Source organism: Gopherus evgoodei, chromosome 13 (assembly GCF_007399415.2).
Source record: "Gopherus evgoodei ecotype Sinaloan lineage chromosome 13, rGopEvg1_v1.p, whole genome shotgun sequence".
In the NCBI taxonomy this organism is placed as follows: domain Eukaryota; kingdom Metazoa; phylum Chordata; order Testudines; family Testudinidae; genus Gopherus; species Gopherus evgoodei.
In genome coordinates this window covers 21,933,675-21,949,671 of record NC_044334.1, presented here as the reverse complement: position 1 = coordinate 21,949,671, position 15,997 = coordinate 21,933,675, and the positions used below count along the sequence as shown (strand labels likewise).

Genomic DNA, 15,997 nt, shown 5'->3' with positions numbered 1-15,997 from the left:
TAGCTTCTTTCTAGCTCACAGTCAGAAGAAGCTGGCCCCATGTGCACACACCCAGCTCTCTGGACTCAATCCCACCACACTTTGGGAACCTTGCAGCCGAGTCTGTCCTCAGCAGTGCAAAGGCAAAGTGAGGACAGGATCAAATCAAATGTCCATCCCCGTGTTAAAGAAGAGAGAACTATGACATACTTCACATAAATCCGAACTACTTCATTAGCTGAAGAGTTAAGCTGTAAATTTTAGAGGAGCCCAGTTAAAAGCCCATCAACAAATCTCACTTAGAAATACTTGACAACTTCCCTAAAAACCCACAGGCAGGACCGTCTAGAAATGAAGAGTTCAGAGATCCAGCCCCACAGCCATATCATTCTTCCCTGTTCCTCACCACCCCACCTGCCCTGCGCCCAAGAATCCTAGCCACATCCCACCCAATCCAGGCCCCTACCTCTTCTTCTGCAGAGCAGCCCTTGCCACAGAGCCAGGACTCATAGACTCATAGACTCTAGGACTGGAAGGGACCTCGAGAGGTCATCGAGTCCAGTCCCCTGCCCTCATGGCAGGACCAAATACTGTCTAGACCATCCCTAATAGACATTTATCTAACCTACTCTTAAATATCTCCAGCGATGGAGATTCCACAACTTCCCTAGGCAATCTATTCCAGTGTTTAACTACCCTGACAGTTAGGAACTTTTTCCTAATGTCCAACCTAAATCTCCCTTGCTGCAGTTTAAGCCCATTGCTTCTTGTTCTATCATTGGAGGCTAAGGTGAACAAGTTTTCTCCCTCCTCCTGATGACACCCTTTTAGATACCTGAAAACTGATATCAGGTCCCCTCTCAGTCTTCTCTTTTCCAAACTAAATAAACCCAAGGGCAGAAGGGCAGTTTAAATAATTTACAGAGTCAGTGTTATAAACATGACACAGGTCTTTGTGATTCCCCCAGTAACACCCAGAGGCCCCTGTCTGACTCAGCCAGATGCCTGGTGTTTGGGGCCAAGCCATTTTGGGGGTAGGAAGCTAGGAAAATGTTCAGAAAGGGAATGATGGATATTGGTGAAATACCTTAATTGCAAAACCCCTTTTCTGAAGGTTACCAAACCTCCCAGACAAATCCTACCTGGCCTAGAAGAGCTCAGGGACTCTGGTAATTTTTTTGGAGAAGTTACATGGAAGTTAAAAATGGATCTTAGTTCAGACTGATCCTAACTTACAACTATGGAGTGGCTACTACTGGCCCATTACATCCGTGGAGGCGTCTCTATAGCAGCATTGGGCCTGATCTGGTCTGGCTCCCATCCCCTCTCCAAGGGTTGCAGCTGTCTGGAGGTGTTGCCTTCCTTATTCATGCCACATTCATTCAACAGGGCAATTGATGACAAAGTGGGGGGAAGATCTTATTCTACTTCTAACAAAAAGGCATTTTTCTGTGACTTTATCCTACCTTAGTGGCCCATTATAACATTACCAAGGTTCAATACCGCTGTTTTGGCAGGGCAGCGCTGGGGAAGGAGGGTTTGTTTCTGTGGGGCAGGGGGTGCTGGCGGGGGGGGCTGTATTTCGGGGGGGCTGATGAGGTTTGGCCCTCAGCAGCTGTTTTCTTTGGAGTAATATGGCCCTTGCCACTTTACGAGTTGTCCAGGCCTGCCTTATCGTGATGGACTGAAGGATCTAAATCTTTCTTAATAGAGAAGAGGTTAAGGAGTAACTTGATTATAAGTATCTGCATGAGGATCACATTGAATAATGGACCGTTCAGTCTAACAGAGGAAGGTATGATGTGATCCAATGGATGGAAGCTGAAGCTAGACAAATTCAGACGGGAAATAAGGTGTAAATAGTGAGAGTAATTAACTATTGGAACAATTTACCACAAGAGTGGTGGATTCTTCATTCCTGACTATTTTTAAATAGAGATAAAGTTTAGAAAAACATCCTGTATGTTCTAGGAATTATTTTGGGGAAGTTGTATCATCTTGGTTTTACAGGGGATCAGACTAGATGAACACAGTGATCACTTCTGGCCATGGAATCTGAATCTGTAAACACCAGAATGGAATGATCAAGTACATTTCTAGGGTTCAGGGAGCACTGCTTGAAGCCTTGATAGTTGATGATAGATAATACCATTGTTCCAGCCTTTTAGGATCCGGCTACATAGGTTGGCAAGAAGGGATGGGAAATGGCCAGTGACTCTCCTCTGTTCTTTCTGTAGTGGAAAATGCCATAACCAGATTGTGCTGACGCCAATGATAGAAACTCTCTCCACTGAATCTCTGCGTGAACAGCTACCATACACGCTGACCCTCATCTCTATGCCTGCAGCCACTGATGGCAAGAGAGGGATCTCTGTGGCTGTCGAAGGTGGCTGCTCCAGCTATGCCACCAGTGTCCAGGTGAAAGAGTGAGTATGAAGAGGCCGTAATAGCTGCATTAGCTGTTCACAATTCAGTAATTGTGCAGAGGTATCTGGGCAAAGGAAAGTGGGAGCTTCTGACTAACTTTTATTTCTGAGAATCTCTCCAGTTTCTGAAATGGAATTTCTCATTCAGTGACCACATGTTGTAGGAATGAGATGCAAATGAAACCATGAGTGTTTCTTGGCTGGGCAGTTTTTTGTTGTTATGGCTAACTTAAACTGTGATTCAGGGCAGGGATTCTCCACTGCCCAGAAATCACTTATGGGGTTATAGCCATAACAAATAAAGAAACTAGTTATCTTTCCCTATGGCTTGGCTACTGTTTGCTTCCTTTTCCTGTGGGTATATGAGAAGATCCGTTATTCGCCGAGCTTGTGGAGGTCTGGGCACCTCAGAGAATGCTTGCCATCACAGCTTGGTGGTATCTCACATTAGCAGACTGAGAACACTTCACTGATTTCTGGATCCTAAAAGGGAAGAACACTTTCTGGGAAGTAGAGATCCATTGAACTTCTGGTAATCTGTGTTTAGGAAGATTCTCCAGCATGACTCTTTCCTTTCATTTAGAGTCAACAGAAGACACATTAGCCCAGATGTCCAAAATGCCATCCACTCTGGAGACCGGATCCTGGAAATCAATGGAGTCCCTATTCGCACATTACAAGTGGAGGAAGTAGGTATAGTTTTATCTTGAGGAATCCTGAAGTCTATACTCCAGACTGACTTTCCCCTTCTCTCCCCCCACCCCCTTCTACCTTGGGACTTTTTTACAATCTTCCCCCATAGCAATGCCTATTGCATGGAGCTGTAATGCTGTCATTGATTTGTACTACAGTACAATCCACTGGCTGTGAATGCAAGAATTAAGCTTTTGCTGCCTCTTACTTTGGAGTCAGCATCTAAGTTCCATTGAAGAGGGTAAATTGGGAAGTGGTTTAGAATAGGGGAGGTGTACATCAACAATTGGTAGGTGGTTAAAGAAGCCTGGAGTTCAAGTTGTCTCTAAGGGAAGGAGTTGGACCAAATGACTGAGTTGAAGGCAGAGTACATGTATCCTCTGGCAGACCTGTTTTGAGAGAGGACAGCTGCCAGGCATGGTCAAGTGAGACAATATCTAGAAGCTGTGTATGGTGTAGCAACTGACAGATTTGTCTACATTTACTATATTAAATGCTTTATACAGCTAATCACGTTCAAGGTAACTCAGTGCACAATATTAGGCTACCCTTTAGGTCGCCAGACAACACTTTTTGTCTGCTGTTGGTGTTAGCTAATACTTTGAGCCTTCTCTTCTAAAGCAGAATAATTAGATCTGGGTTTAGACACCTGGGTAGCTTTACATTTCCCTTATAAAAGTGTATTGATCAGTGTTAGGCATGATCTACATCAGGGATTGGCAACCTTTCAGAAGTGGTGTGCCGAATCTTGATTTATTCACTCTAATTTAAGGTTTTGCATGCCGATAATACATGTTAATATTTTTAGAAGGTCTCTTTCTATAAGTCCATAATATATAACTAAACTATTGTTGTATGTAAAGTAAATAAGGCTTTTAAAATGTTTAAGAAGCTTCATTTAAAATTAAACTAAAATGCAGAGCCACCCAGGCAGGGGCCAGGACCTAGGCAGTGAGTGCCACTGAAAATCAGCTTGTGTGCTGTCTTTGGCACCTGTGCCATAGATTGCCTACCCCAATCTACATACACTGAAGAAAGCAAGTCCAAGAAGAACATGGCCTCACTCCAGAAAAATCGTGAGCTGGGTCTCTTGTTGCTGATCAGAGCAGAAGAAGATCTAGCTAGAATGAAGAGCTACATGTTGCTAGATTGTGAGTGGTGTGGTGGACAGTTATATTGTGTGTAACTAAACCACAGCCTTAGTGACCTGATTGAGGCACTGTAGATTCTAGCTTGAAGGACATTCAGGTGTCTTCATGTTTTTACAATGGTCCCCTTCAAAGGCTCTTACTCTGCCCTTGGATTTGTGTTCAGGTGGAGGACCTGATTCGCAGGACAAGCCAGACGCTTCAGCTGCTCATAGAACATGACCCTGTCTCTCAGCGACTAGACAGACTGCGTCTGGACTCCAAGCTCCCCACCCATGTAAACACCACCACCACCTCGCGCTCCATTTCCCCTTTGGACATTAAGGGGAATCTGGAAGGAACACTGAACAGGCGCTCCCTCAGGTACCTAGGAAAACTGCACTGCGGCTAGTGCTTCTAGAGTAGCAGCTGCAAATTGTCTGAGAAATGACTGTTTTTTCCCTAGACTATGAGAATACCACTCCAGCCTGTCACCTCTCATCCAGCTGTGTGTGTTTTAGCATGCCCTAGAGCCTGGGCTGTACAATGCACAGTCTTGCAATTGCAGATGACTGAGTCATGGCCAAGCCAAGCTTGGAATGAAGCATTGCCCAGGAGACGATGTTGCAGATCCCTTCAGTCATTCCCTATGGCCTCCCCTTCGGGCTGGCTTGTTTAGTAGCGTTTAGACTGATAAAGGATGAATTGTGGTTTCTAAATCTGCTAACACTTGAAATAAATTGAAAAGTCAGATTTCTGCCAGGCTTAGATGGCTGTGATGAGAGCTTTCCCCTCAGGGACTGGCCCCTGCTAAGTGAGGCTTGGGTCTTCAATGTTAGAAAACCTGCCCTCCCCATACTGGGGTCCTCTGCCCCACCAATTTCCTTCATCTTAAAAAAAATTCCAGATCATCCCGTATCACTTCCACGACACCTGAATCCCTTGCTCAGAACGATCAGGAGTTGTTCCTTGTAAGGTGGAAGTCAAAATTCAAATGGATAGAGATGTGCAGCTGTGGAGGCTTGCCAGCATTGACTTTGCTGTTGGCTCACTGAGGAACTGAACACTGAAAGTGACTCTGCAGCATTGGGTACATTCTGCAGCACCTTCCACATTTGCAGAATTGTGGGAAGCTAGTGAGCTGGATGGTTACTAGCATGCACTCATCTAGGGTAATAGACCTTCCTTGCAGCTGACCTAATCTTCCAGTTGCTTTCACTCTCCAGGCGAAGTAACAGTATTTCCAAGTCTCCTGGACCCAGCTCCCCAAAGGAACCTCTCATTCTGAGCCGTGACATCAGTCGCTCTGAATCTTTGCGCTCCTCCTCCAGCTATTCCCAGCAGATCTTCCGGCCCTGTGATCTGACACATGGTGAAGTACTTGGGAAAGGATTCTTTGGACAAGCTATCAAGGTGAGTGGGCAAAACGTTGAGCTATGAACTTACTGCCAAATTCCCAAGTTACAGGATATACCTTCTACAGAAACTTTCAGACATCACAACAAAATCTCGAGTGACTTTTGTTTCCCTCCCAGTAGTGTGCTGGGCCTGGGAGCTTGACTGGCGGTTTCACTATATTCACAGTTCTCTCTTAGCTTAGTGTAGCTGGTATCCTGGAGAGATGGCTTACATTCTGCTGGAGAGTTTCTGTCCTGTTTAAATTGCAACCTGTCTAACAAGCATCTAGTGTGCTGAGGTATTTGTATATAACGAGAGCTGCAGAGTGAATGGGTCACAACTGTCAAGAGGAGGACTCACTGTTACATGAACTGTCTTCGTGAAGGTGCCCACTCAATCTCCCAATTCAGTATTGTGAAGTTCCCTCAGTGCAAGAGTCTGTGCTAGACAGACTGGGACTTGTAAGGGATCCAGTGACAGTTACTGTGGTAAACTGTTTAACAGTCAGACTCGACTCCCCTGAGTATTGACCACATCTGTGCAGCGGTCCCTTTGAGAACAAAAAGCTCCTGCAATAGTAACTCTACTATTCCCTGTATTAACTGTCTGATCTTAGCCATGGAGCATGGACCCTTCAGGCGCTCCCTCCTTGGCATTCTGCATCAACAGATTTCCTCCTGACCCCCAGAGTTGGAGTTTGTGCAGGCTGCTCAGATGTCTGGTATTACTATAGCTGATCCTTGAGTCAGTTTCCTGAACACTACCTACCTTCCAAGGACCAGTATGAGCCCTTCAGTACCCTTAGCTCCATCCCACTATGCAGTGGGAATCAGTTTCTCCTTAACCACTGTTGTATCAATCATCGTCCTGCGCTTCCTTGGGAATATGACAGTGTGCTCTGGGATTCATAGCGCTAGGTGTTCAATCTTTGATATGGTTCTATACTAATTGACGCATTTCTTTTCTCTGCTCATAGACAAATAGCATGTCCAGGTAAGCAGAACCTTTTCCTCTGCAGCATGTCTTGCCATCTGCATCCCCGTGGGGTTAACAGCACAGAGGCATTTCCTCTCGTGTTGGTGCATGCACTGGGAGATAGTCTCCTCAGTGAGTTCCATAACAGCACTTTCCTTAAGTTTGTTTGCTATACCAGCCTAAAGAGTCCATTTATTTGTCTTCATTACTTCCCTTCACTTGCCTTGCCTTTGTCACTGTGCTTTAGACACTTACATCTCTTTGTGGAAGGTGGTGGCGTAGTGCTTCTCAGCACTCGACTAACGTTTGGATAGGAGATAGAGAAGGGATGCTGTATTGCTGCCTGGCCCTATTATCCACGCCAGGGTCTCCAGGTTTTCGCACTCCTCCTAGATCAGAGTAGCGCTGAATTCTACTGCTCACCTTGTGTGCGCACTGGTGTCAAGGCTGAATCCAGTCTTTCCAGTAGAGCGGTTTCCCAGATTCTCTAAGCTCGTGGTCCCTTTCCAGATTAATGTTCTTTACAATACTTGTCCCTCAAGATCTTGAACTCTAAACATGAGCAAGTGACACTTTGTAACCACAACATTCCCGGAAATTATTTAGTAAGCTTCACAAAACAGAGGTGCAAAAAGGACTCTGTAATTATGAGTCTGAGTCTGTTTTACTGATGTGCTATGTGCTTTTCAGCTGGGGAGATAATTACTTTTGATCAGCAGTCAGTTATGCTTTCTTTATAATTGTAATTGAAACAAAGCTGGACTCTGCATTTCATCCTCTGTCTATGAGAACTTCCATGGCTTCTGCAACTACAGCAGAATTACTCCTTCACAAACCCCCCAAATCTGAGCTCCTGGCCAATGTAAGTTTCAGGGTCTCCCAAAAGAGGCTTGTCTTTTAATAGCCAAGTCAGCACTGCTGAGTCAGTTTTTTGCATGATGAGATTTGGTTGATCCACTGCTTTTCCAAATGTTCTGTTGAACGCTTCTACCCTGTTCTCTGTGGACTGAACATTTATCTTCTCTCTTCTGAGAGAAGGAGATCAGCTTGTTAGGTGCCCCGAAATTTAAGTGAGGTAGACTCTGCCACCCAAGCTGAATTACTGAAGGAGTGGGCAGGAGGAGGAGTTCTTCCAGAAAACCTGCAGTCATGCTCTAAATCCAGAGTCAGGCTGATGTCAGTGTGATTTCAGTGTGCTGGTTAAAAGGCACCCAGATCCTCACAGAGCAATGCAAAAAAAGCCAAGAATCATTGGATAAGACTTAAACAGCTTTCATGAAGGACCTGGCACAGTTTTCAGGCATTTAAGAGCATGGTGGTGTGTGTGACACAGTGAAACCATGAGGCTTTAGGTACTGTCTCACATGTTGTCGTCAGCTTGGTGCCATTCTTGGAGATTGCAGTACACTTTTCACACCGAATGTGGAACCTTGACTGCTTGCTGTCACAACTAAACAGTCTCCAGTTGTGCATCTCCACACAGCATTTCAAAAGAACAAGTTTTCAATAAGCCCATCAGAAACCTAGACTTGCTGGAAGCTACATGACAACAGGGATATCTATTGACTTGGTGAGAATTGCTTAGTTGTTCTTCTTGACCCGTAAAAAAGGGAACCATCCTCAGTAATTTCACTAATAGAGGCTGAAGTGGTTGGTTAAGGTCTGTGTGCGTGGGAACCTGCTTTTCATGTTTGTTTAATTGTGCTTGTATGGCTTAAGGTAATTCCAGGCACACACAGGTGCAGGGTTAATACTGTTAGCAGAGGCTCTAGCAGCCTGCAGCACACTCTCAGATTCTGCACTGGTTAAAATTGAACCACTAACGGGGGTTCTTGGGATACAATAATATTGTGGATTCAAAGGGCCACACCACAATGGGCCTCTTGTGTGTCTATTTTATCACTTTCAACTTACAGAATCTTATGGGAAACTTTTTTTTTTAATTTTGTGGCAATTTCCTACAACTCCCTGGACTTGGTCTGCCTGAATTTCCTCTCCTCTCCCTGGTCAGGGGTGGAGGGAGGTGTGACCCACAGTTTGGGAAACCCTGCTCTAAAGCATCTATAGGTTTCATAGGGCTTTCCTTCCTGCTGTGACGGTGTCTGTGTCCAACAGGTAACGCACAAAGCAACAGGGAAGGTGATGGTGATGAAGGAGCTGATTCGCTGTGATGAGGAAACACAGAAGACTTTCTTGACAGAGGTAGGAGCGAGATCTCAAGTAAGGCCAGGGAGCCAGTTGTGTGGGAATTTGAGCTCCTCTCTGCCCCGGTAATAATGCATACCAGCGATCTTAGCAGGGAAGCAGCATGTTGGGGGAAGAAGGGACTCGTTGGAAACATGTCACAATTAAACATGACTGACTTATTCAGAAAATGAAGATGACTTATTGAAAATTAATGAATAGAAAGTCTAAGAGGCACTCTGAGCCTAAGAGGCTATTTGGTTGAACTGTACTTAGTGAATATAAGTGTAAAACGTAGGATGCATCCTGTACAGCGAGCTTTCCAGTATAAAACATTAATAGGAAACAGCTGACTCAGAGACTAAGAGCTGGAAGATGTTCCATTTAGTTACAGCAGAAAAGGGAATTTTTAAATCGACCTATTGAATGGCTGCCTTCCTCGTTCCCCAAAGTCAGGCTTCTCTGAAAAGCAGCTTCCTAAATACCTGAATGCTTCTCTTCTGGCCCTAAGTGTGTCATACAGCACACTAGTTGACAAGACATCCACACTGCAGCTAAACCATAACCAGCCTAGAGGCTCTCCAGCCTGATCACTGTCTTTCAAGAATCAAGTAGTAATGGAAACAAAAGAGGCAACAATGATCATTGAATTGTCTTAAAGTTGGGTTTTGAATGGACTTTCTTCTGATACTTCTGAGAGGTGCAGTGGGGCTCCACGGACGGTATGTGCCCCTTCTCTCCTAGTGCGGGGACCAGTAAGTAAAGCTACTGAGAATCTCAGGAAGGCCTATACCAAACTTTCATGAGGGTGGGGGGGATGTTTCTGTCTCCACAGGTGAAAGTGATGCGCAGTTTGGATCACCCCAATGTGCTGAAGTTCATTGGTGTACTGTACAAGGACAAGAAGCTTAACCTTCTCACGGAGTACATTGAAGGGGGGACTCTAAAGGACTTCCTCCGCAATGCGGTGAGTAAATGCCTCCTGGAGCATGTATGGGCATCCTGATGGTCTCTGGCCAGTGTGAAACAGGTGCCCTGGCTACACAACGCTGTCTTTCTGCTGCTGGGTGTCCACAAGGAGCTCAATGAGCTGGAATGTCATCTCTCCTTTGAAGCTGGTTTCTCCAGGTAAAGGGAAGCTTCCCCTACTTTTGCACATGTTGTAGCTGGCCTGTAGATAGAGCATCTTGCTCTCCAGGACTATATAATCTTTCTCCAGCTCTAGCAGGAGGTGGCCAGCTAGTGCGATGAGACCTGGTCACTCAGGAGTTGTCATTGTTTTGCAGGACCCTTTTCCTTGGCAGCAGAAGGTCAGCTTTGCCAAAGGAGTTGCTTCAGGAATGGTGAGTTGAGTGTTCTGTTGAGACTGCTCCTGCAGGATTCTGGGTTGAAGCATGGAGGGCTGATGTAATAGTATGTTATATTAATGGCCTGCAGAAGCTGCATGGTAGTTAGGGAAATACTGAATGCTTTTACCAATGTTTTGAGGGGGTTAACTACAAAGGATGAATTCACGAGACTTGCTCTAATGCTGCTTTCTGTCCCTCTGTTTCAGGCCTATTTGCACTCCATGTGTATCATCCATAGAGACCTGAATTCACATAACTGTCTGATCAAACTGGTGAGCTGGTATATGGTCCTTCCTTTGTCTTTTCTCCTCTCCTCCCTCTGCTTTTCTCCATGTACTGTTAGCTTCCATGGACACACTAGACCTTCTGGTTACTCTCCTTGGCAGCGTGGAGGCGATCCCATCTTGTAAGCCTTCTAGCATGTATCCCAGTTTTCATTTCAATGTCCCCATAAATGAAAGTTCCACAGCCTAATGTTTTACTTTCACTTCATTAATCCTGGTCACACCCTTGAGTCCTCTCCCATTTCTAAACCCTTTATACTCTATTGTAGCCTCTTCCCCACTACCTGTTGCTAAGTTGAGCTATATACTTGGTTCTCCTATCCTTTGTCCATAAATTGCACCTACCGTCCCTTTTGTTTCTTCTCTGATCATTCATTTTGTCTCACTAACTCCTCAAGAATCCTGGGGGCGCGCTCTCTATTTTAGTATGCTATGAGATCTCAGCTGTGGGCTTCATTCCCTCAGCCCTGACTCTCAATGTCCCCTTAGTCTGAATATCGGATCTACCTCTGGGCTGCAACCCCAAGGTCAAATCTGAGCAGAGTGTTTGCTAGGAAAGACTTCTGGGTAGAATTAGATAAGCTGGATAGAGAGCCAAATGCATTATAGCAACTGTAAGAAAGTTAATGGAGTTAAAACTCCTTCCCTGCACGAGCAGTAGAGAGTCCTGTGGCACCTTATAGACTAACAGATGTATTGGAGCATGAGCTTTCGTGGGTGAATACCCTCTTCCTCGGATGCCTGCATGAGGACTCATGGGCTGTCTTCTCTCTTTACCCTATCTGATCTTGTTTCCCTCTACCTCTAATCCCCCTACTCCCTGAGACACTGCTGGGCTCCCATGTTCGCTGCATTCTACTAGTTAGCTGCAGGAGGTTCCTTATTACCTATCTGCACAGCTGCTGCTATTGTTACATTTAATGTGCAGTTTATAAGTGACAGGAAATATAGCCAGTGGCTATATGAGTTACCTCTGGGAGGAGCTGAGAGGGAATCAGTTGTTTGTGATTAAATCCCTTGGCTAGGATAACACTGTGGTGGTTGCTGATTTTGGACTGTCTCGGCTGATTGTGGAAGAGAGAAAGAAACCCACCCTGGAAAAGCCATCTGTCAAGAAGCGAACTCTACGGAAGAGCGACAGGAAGAAGCGCTATACTGTGGTCGGGAACCCATACTGGATGGCACCAGAGATGTTAAATGGTAAGATGCTCATATTGTGGCAGGTGAGGAGCTACCCCAGGGCACTGCTGTGGGGATGACAGGATTATTGGAAACTCCAGCTGTTGGCAGCAATCAAATCTATTAGCTGCCTAGGGCTCTAAACCTTCTAATACACAAGCTTCTTTCTTGTCAACAAATCTGGTGGATGTGCTTTCCCTTGCACATCGGCCCTGCTAAATTTCCCTGCGGCCAGTAATGTAAGCAGCAAGAAATGGGGAGCCCATTCCTGAGATTTGTCAAGATTCTTTGGGAGGGGTAATGGGCCTGTACTTGCTATCATCCAGATGCTGGAGGCAACAAACAAGAGGCTTGAAACAATGCGACTGGCTTTGAAATTAACTTCAGTCTTGTGTCTCTGACATCCTTAGGGATGCAGTGAATGGGCTGTGCTTCATAGAAATGAAGTAAAATAGAACTGTGGGGCAAACTTGTAAAGTTTAGTCTGTCCAACATTAGAGGGGAAGCCGGCTGTTGCATGGTTTTCCCCCACACACACTCAAGAGTCGGGAAGGCAGTGGCTATATGTCTTGAGGTGCAGATCTTCGCTGGCACTGGGTTAAGGGCAAACACATGTCCCCGATGGCACTTGCTGCCTGTGTGGGACCCGAGTGAGGGGAGAATGCAAACTCAGCTGTTTCTCGTGAATTGGGCTTCCATGTGACCAGGGCATGGCTGCAAGGCAACCACATGAACAAGTAGAACTGCCCCTTAATCCTCCAGAAAGAGCAAACAGGGTCATGGTTGCACTATCAAGTATTGCCCAGCTGACTTCAACATCAGGCTGTTCTTAGGAATCTCTTGGGAAAGGGAAGACTCTGGTTTTATGGCCTCTATCCTCCCTATCCTGCTGCTCTCTGCTACCACTTTCGATGCTGCCCTCTTCTTCCTTTGAGCTCTGTGCTGTTGGGCCCTTCGGAGCCTGGCAAAGGGTTATCCTGCTTTCCAAGGCATTAGAGTAGTGATGCAGGAACACTAATGTATAGCATGCCTGGCACTTGCCAAGAAAACTGCCAGCTGTGCCCCCAAGATAGTCTGCTCTGGGATACCGGGGCTCTTCCCAGATCCAACACTCACTTGGCCCTGCCACAATTCCATTCCTGGCTGTGGAGGGAGGCCTCTGTCTCTGCCTGGAGAGACCAGCCCTGTGGATCCTGTCTCAGTGCAGGGGCCTGCTTTCCCTATCTCAGCCCTCTGCTGTCGGAGATCGTTAGCACTTAATTTATTACCTCTGCAGTCACTGCAGCAGAAACTGGGCATCCAGCTTCCTGGGCAGCCAACACTGGCTTAGCATACCATGGAAGTGCATTGGAAGGACTGTCAATGTGAATGGCAAAGGCTCTCTGGATTTGACATCAGCAGTCACTTGACCCTTGGGGGCCATTTAGGACTCTGCAGTAGAACCCTTTCTCCTCCCTTGAGCACCCTTTTTCTTCCCTTGAAACTGGGCTGTATTATAGGCCTTATGGAAATGAATTGTTTGTGTGCGTAATGGCAGTGAAAGAGAGCTCATTTTGATGGACGTTTTTTGGCTAGCCACAGACTGACTACAGCGGTTGCAGTTTCCATCCCTGCCTCTCCACTGTGCTTCTTGTTCTATCTGAACTAACCTTCCAAGCAGTCCTTCAGCTCCATGTCCCGTTCCCTTCTCTGCAATGTGTGGATAATGCCAGTTATGGTGGAGGTTCCTGTGATAACTGAAGGCACCAAACTGTTGTTGGATGGTGTTTACTCTAAGTCATTATCCAGCTAAGATACTGTCCCCATTTCCCAAGCTCTGGCAGGAATATGATGCACAAACTTCCTTGTGGTGGTCTGTCAAGAAAAGTTGCCATGGAAACTTTACAGCTTTATTCTGCTGCCTGGAATCCTGCTTATGCCTCACTCTTGCAGTAACATGCTTCCATTACTGCAGTGGGGAATACACCTGACCTTTCCAGGCTGCATCCAGTAAGTTTGGAGCCACCAAGTGAATTTATTCACTGCTACTTTAAGCCAGCACCACAACAGTTGATCAGAAATGCTCAACAAAGGCTGATGGTGTGAAAACCAGAGAGTTCTGCCCTCACAGAGCAATCCCTTCAGAAACATGGAATGCGGGAGGGCTGTTGGCTACTCCAGCCTGTACCTGCATGCTAAAGAACAGCTAAGGTGGGCATTGAACATAAGACGTAATTGGTTTTTATTCCATTCACTTCCTTGCAAAATAGCCATGGGGGGGAGCAGCCACCAGGCTCTGAAACTAGATGCAGCTGCTCTAGATGTGCATGCTAATTGCTACTTTGCCATGCTAGAAACCCTCTTGCTCCCCCACATCAGTGACTAACCCCAGCTCTGCCTGGGAAACAAATCTAGCATTGTAAAATGGTCATGAGTGCATCTGTGCAGGCAGGGACACCTCTTCCCCCACCCTTACCAGGATGCTGCTGAGAAAAGTCATGTTTTACTTGGCTGAGCATGGCTGTGCTTGACTCCACTTCAGAGCACTCGCTGGCCTGCTAGGCTGCCTGGGCCTGGATAGTGAATCCTTCCTAGTGCTGGCATATAGGCTGCTGCACAATGGGATGCTATTTGGCCTGACTGCACTAGGAACATCTCTAGCTCACAAAGTCGCCTGTCTTGTATTTCCTGCAGGGCAGAGTTATGATGAGACTGTGGACATCTTCTCATTTGGGATTGTTCTCTGTGAGGTAAGTCCAGGCCACACTTGGGTGTCTAGTGGGTCCGAGCGAGAGGGCTTCCAAACATCACCGGGGTCCTGTCCTACCTCTTCCTCTCCATACACAACAGAAGGCAGCTCTGTGCAGCTGAGCCCTGGGTTCCTGACTCAAATGTACTGTGGCTAGGACGAGTCTGGGGAGTTGTACCTTGCATGCCCATCTCACTCCCCTTAGTGTGGGGTGGGAGGGAAGAGGGAACTTATTGCTTTGTTGGTGCAGTTCCCTCCTTAAACTTAGAACTGGTGCTGGGAAGGAGAAAATCTGGCTCTAATGCAAAAATCTTGGGATTTAGGTGGCATCTTCCAGGAACATGGGAGCTTAGACCTGAGATTCTTTCTCTCTCTTTCTGAACCCTGGGTCTCCAGCCTGTAATTAACCATGGTAATTCAGGGCCTTCGTAAGGGTGAGATTTGACACTAGAGAGGTGGTCAAAATCTGTTTGAAGGTGAAAAGTGGGGTTGAGTTCGCAGATCCTGCTTCTGGAAGAAATACGCCTGGTCTGGCTGCACAGCGACTTCTCTGCCTCACTCCTGCTGTGTGTAGAAAATAGGCCATCTCTTTTCTCCATGGTATGAATGTCTGATACAGATCCAAGAACCAATATCCTGTGTGCCTAAAACTTCTCCCCACCTCCTTCCCTTGCAACACAGCCAGATGTGCGTTATGTACAGATTGTTCCCAAAGGAAAGCACAACCTTTTAAAGTACTCACTGTGTATAGAAGTGAGAGCAATCGAGGTGGCAGGGAGACCTGAATTGGAGTTTTCCTTTTTAATGCTTGGGTGGAGAATATGGAAAAAATGTCATATGCATGAATGGTACCGCCTCATCTAGAATACTGTACTGGTAACCAATGTTCCCTTTAATTTTTTCCATCCAAGTGCAGAATTAACTTTGTGCACCAATATTGAGGTGGTGTGCGCCACCAGTAGAAACAAAAAACCTAGATATGATATATATTTATTTGTTAAAAGTTACCATTGGGATAATTACTCCAGCCAGGACAGGTTAGGTATTTTAGAACTCACTACTCAATTAAATTTAAGCCTGAGAGAGAAATAAAATTATGAAATGCATAGACTAGTCAAAAAAATAAAATAACAGCACTTTGAAAGAATAAAATTACAGAGAACATATATGTGCATTGCAGGAAGTACCAGGAAATAACAAGTATGCGTTGGGAAGTGTCAGAGACAGAATGCATGTATGCTGGATGCTGGGGAAGTCTGAGATGCTGTGCTCTGTCTCTTTAAGGCACTCGCCAAAGGCTCAGACCACAGCAGCTGAGCTCTCCTGCTCCTGAGACCTGTCCACCCTCCCCTGCTCTGCAGAGATGGAGTACATGGGCTGGAGGGAGGGGAACACCCTGACATCAGTGCTCCCCTGTGCCCCCGTCTCCCCCACCTGCTTTGCACAGCAAGCAGGAGGATCCCAGGAGCAGTTGGCCAGGGCTCCAAGAGAGAGGGCAGGAGCAATGTGGCTGTAGAGCAGTGTGGGGAGGGGCACCAGAACACAAACTGCTGTGCCTGGCTCTCCTTATCAAGTGCTAAATCAATCACTCCTGGATAGCACTGCCACTGTGCAGCTTAGAGGGAACGCAGCTGGTAACCATCTTGAAGGTTAGTGCAAAATGTCAGGTGGGGTG

At 46.2% G+C, this 15,997-nt stretch overlaps 1 protein-coding gene across 2 annotated transcripts in view; it reads left to right on the top strand.

Moving 5' to 3' along the window:
* The window catches only part of LOC115660815 (E3 ubiquitin-protein ligase RNF185), a 69,687-nt gene that overhangs the window by 49,777 nt on the left and 3,913 nt on the right, over positions 1 to 15,997 (top strand). For both annotated transcript variants that reach the window (XM_030582551.1, XM_030582552.1), the window contains 10 exons: positions 2,217 to 2,405; positions 2,989 to 3,094; positions 4,413 to 4,609; positions 5,452 to 5,638; positions 8,714 to 8,800; positions 9,618 to 9,749; positions 10,069 to 10,125; positions 10,338 to 10,403; positions 11,441 to 11,615; positions 14,268 to 14,323. In XM_030582551.1, coding sequence (XP_030438411.1) covers positions 2,217 to 2,405; positions 2,989 to 3,094; positions 4,413 to 4,609; positions 5,452 to 5,638; positions 8,714 to 8,800; positions 9,618 to 9,749; positions 10,069 to 10,125; positions 10,338 to 10,403; positions 11,441 to 11,615; positions 14,268 to 14,323 — 1,252 coding nt within the window. The remainder of the gene's footprint in view (positions 1 to 2,216; positions 2,406 to 2,988; positions 3,095 to 4,412; positions 4,610 to 5,451; positions 5,639 to 8,713; positions 8,801 to 9,617; positions 9,750 to 10,068; positions 10,126 to 10,337; positions 10,404 to 11,440; positions 11,616 to 14,267; positions 14,324 to 15,997) is intronic.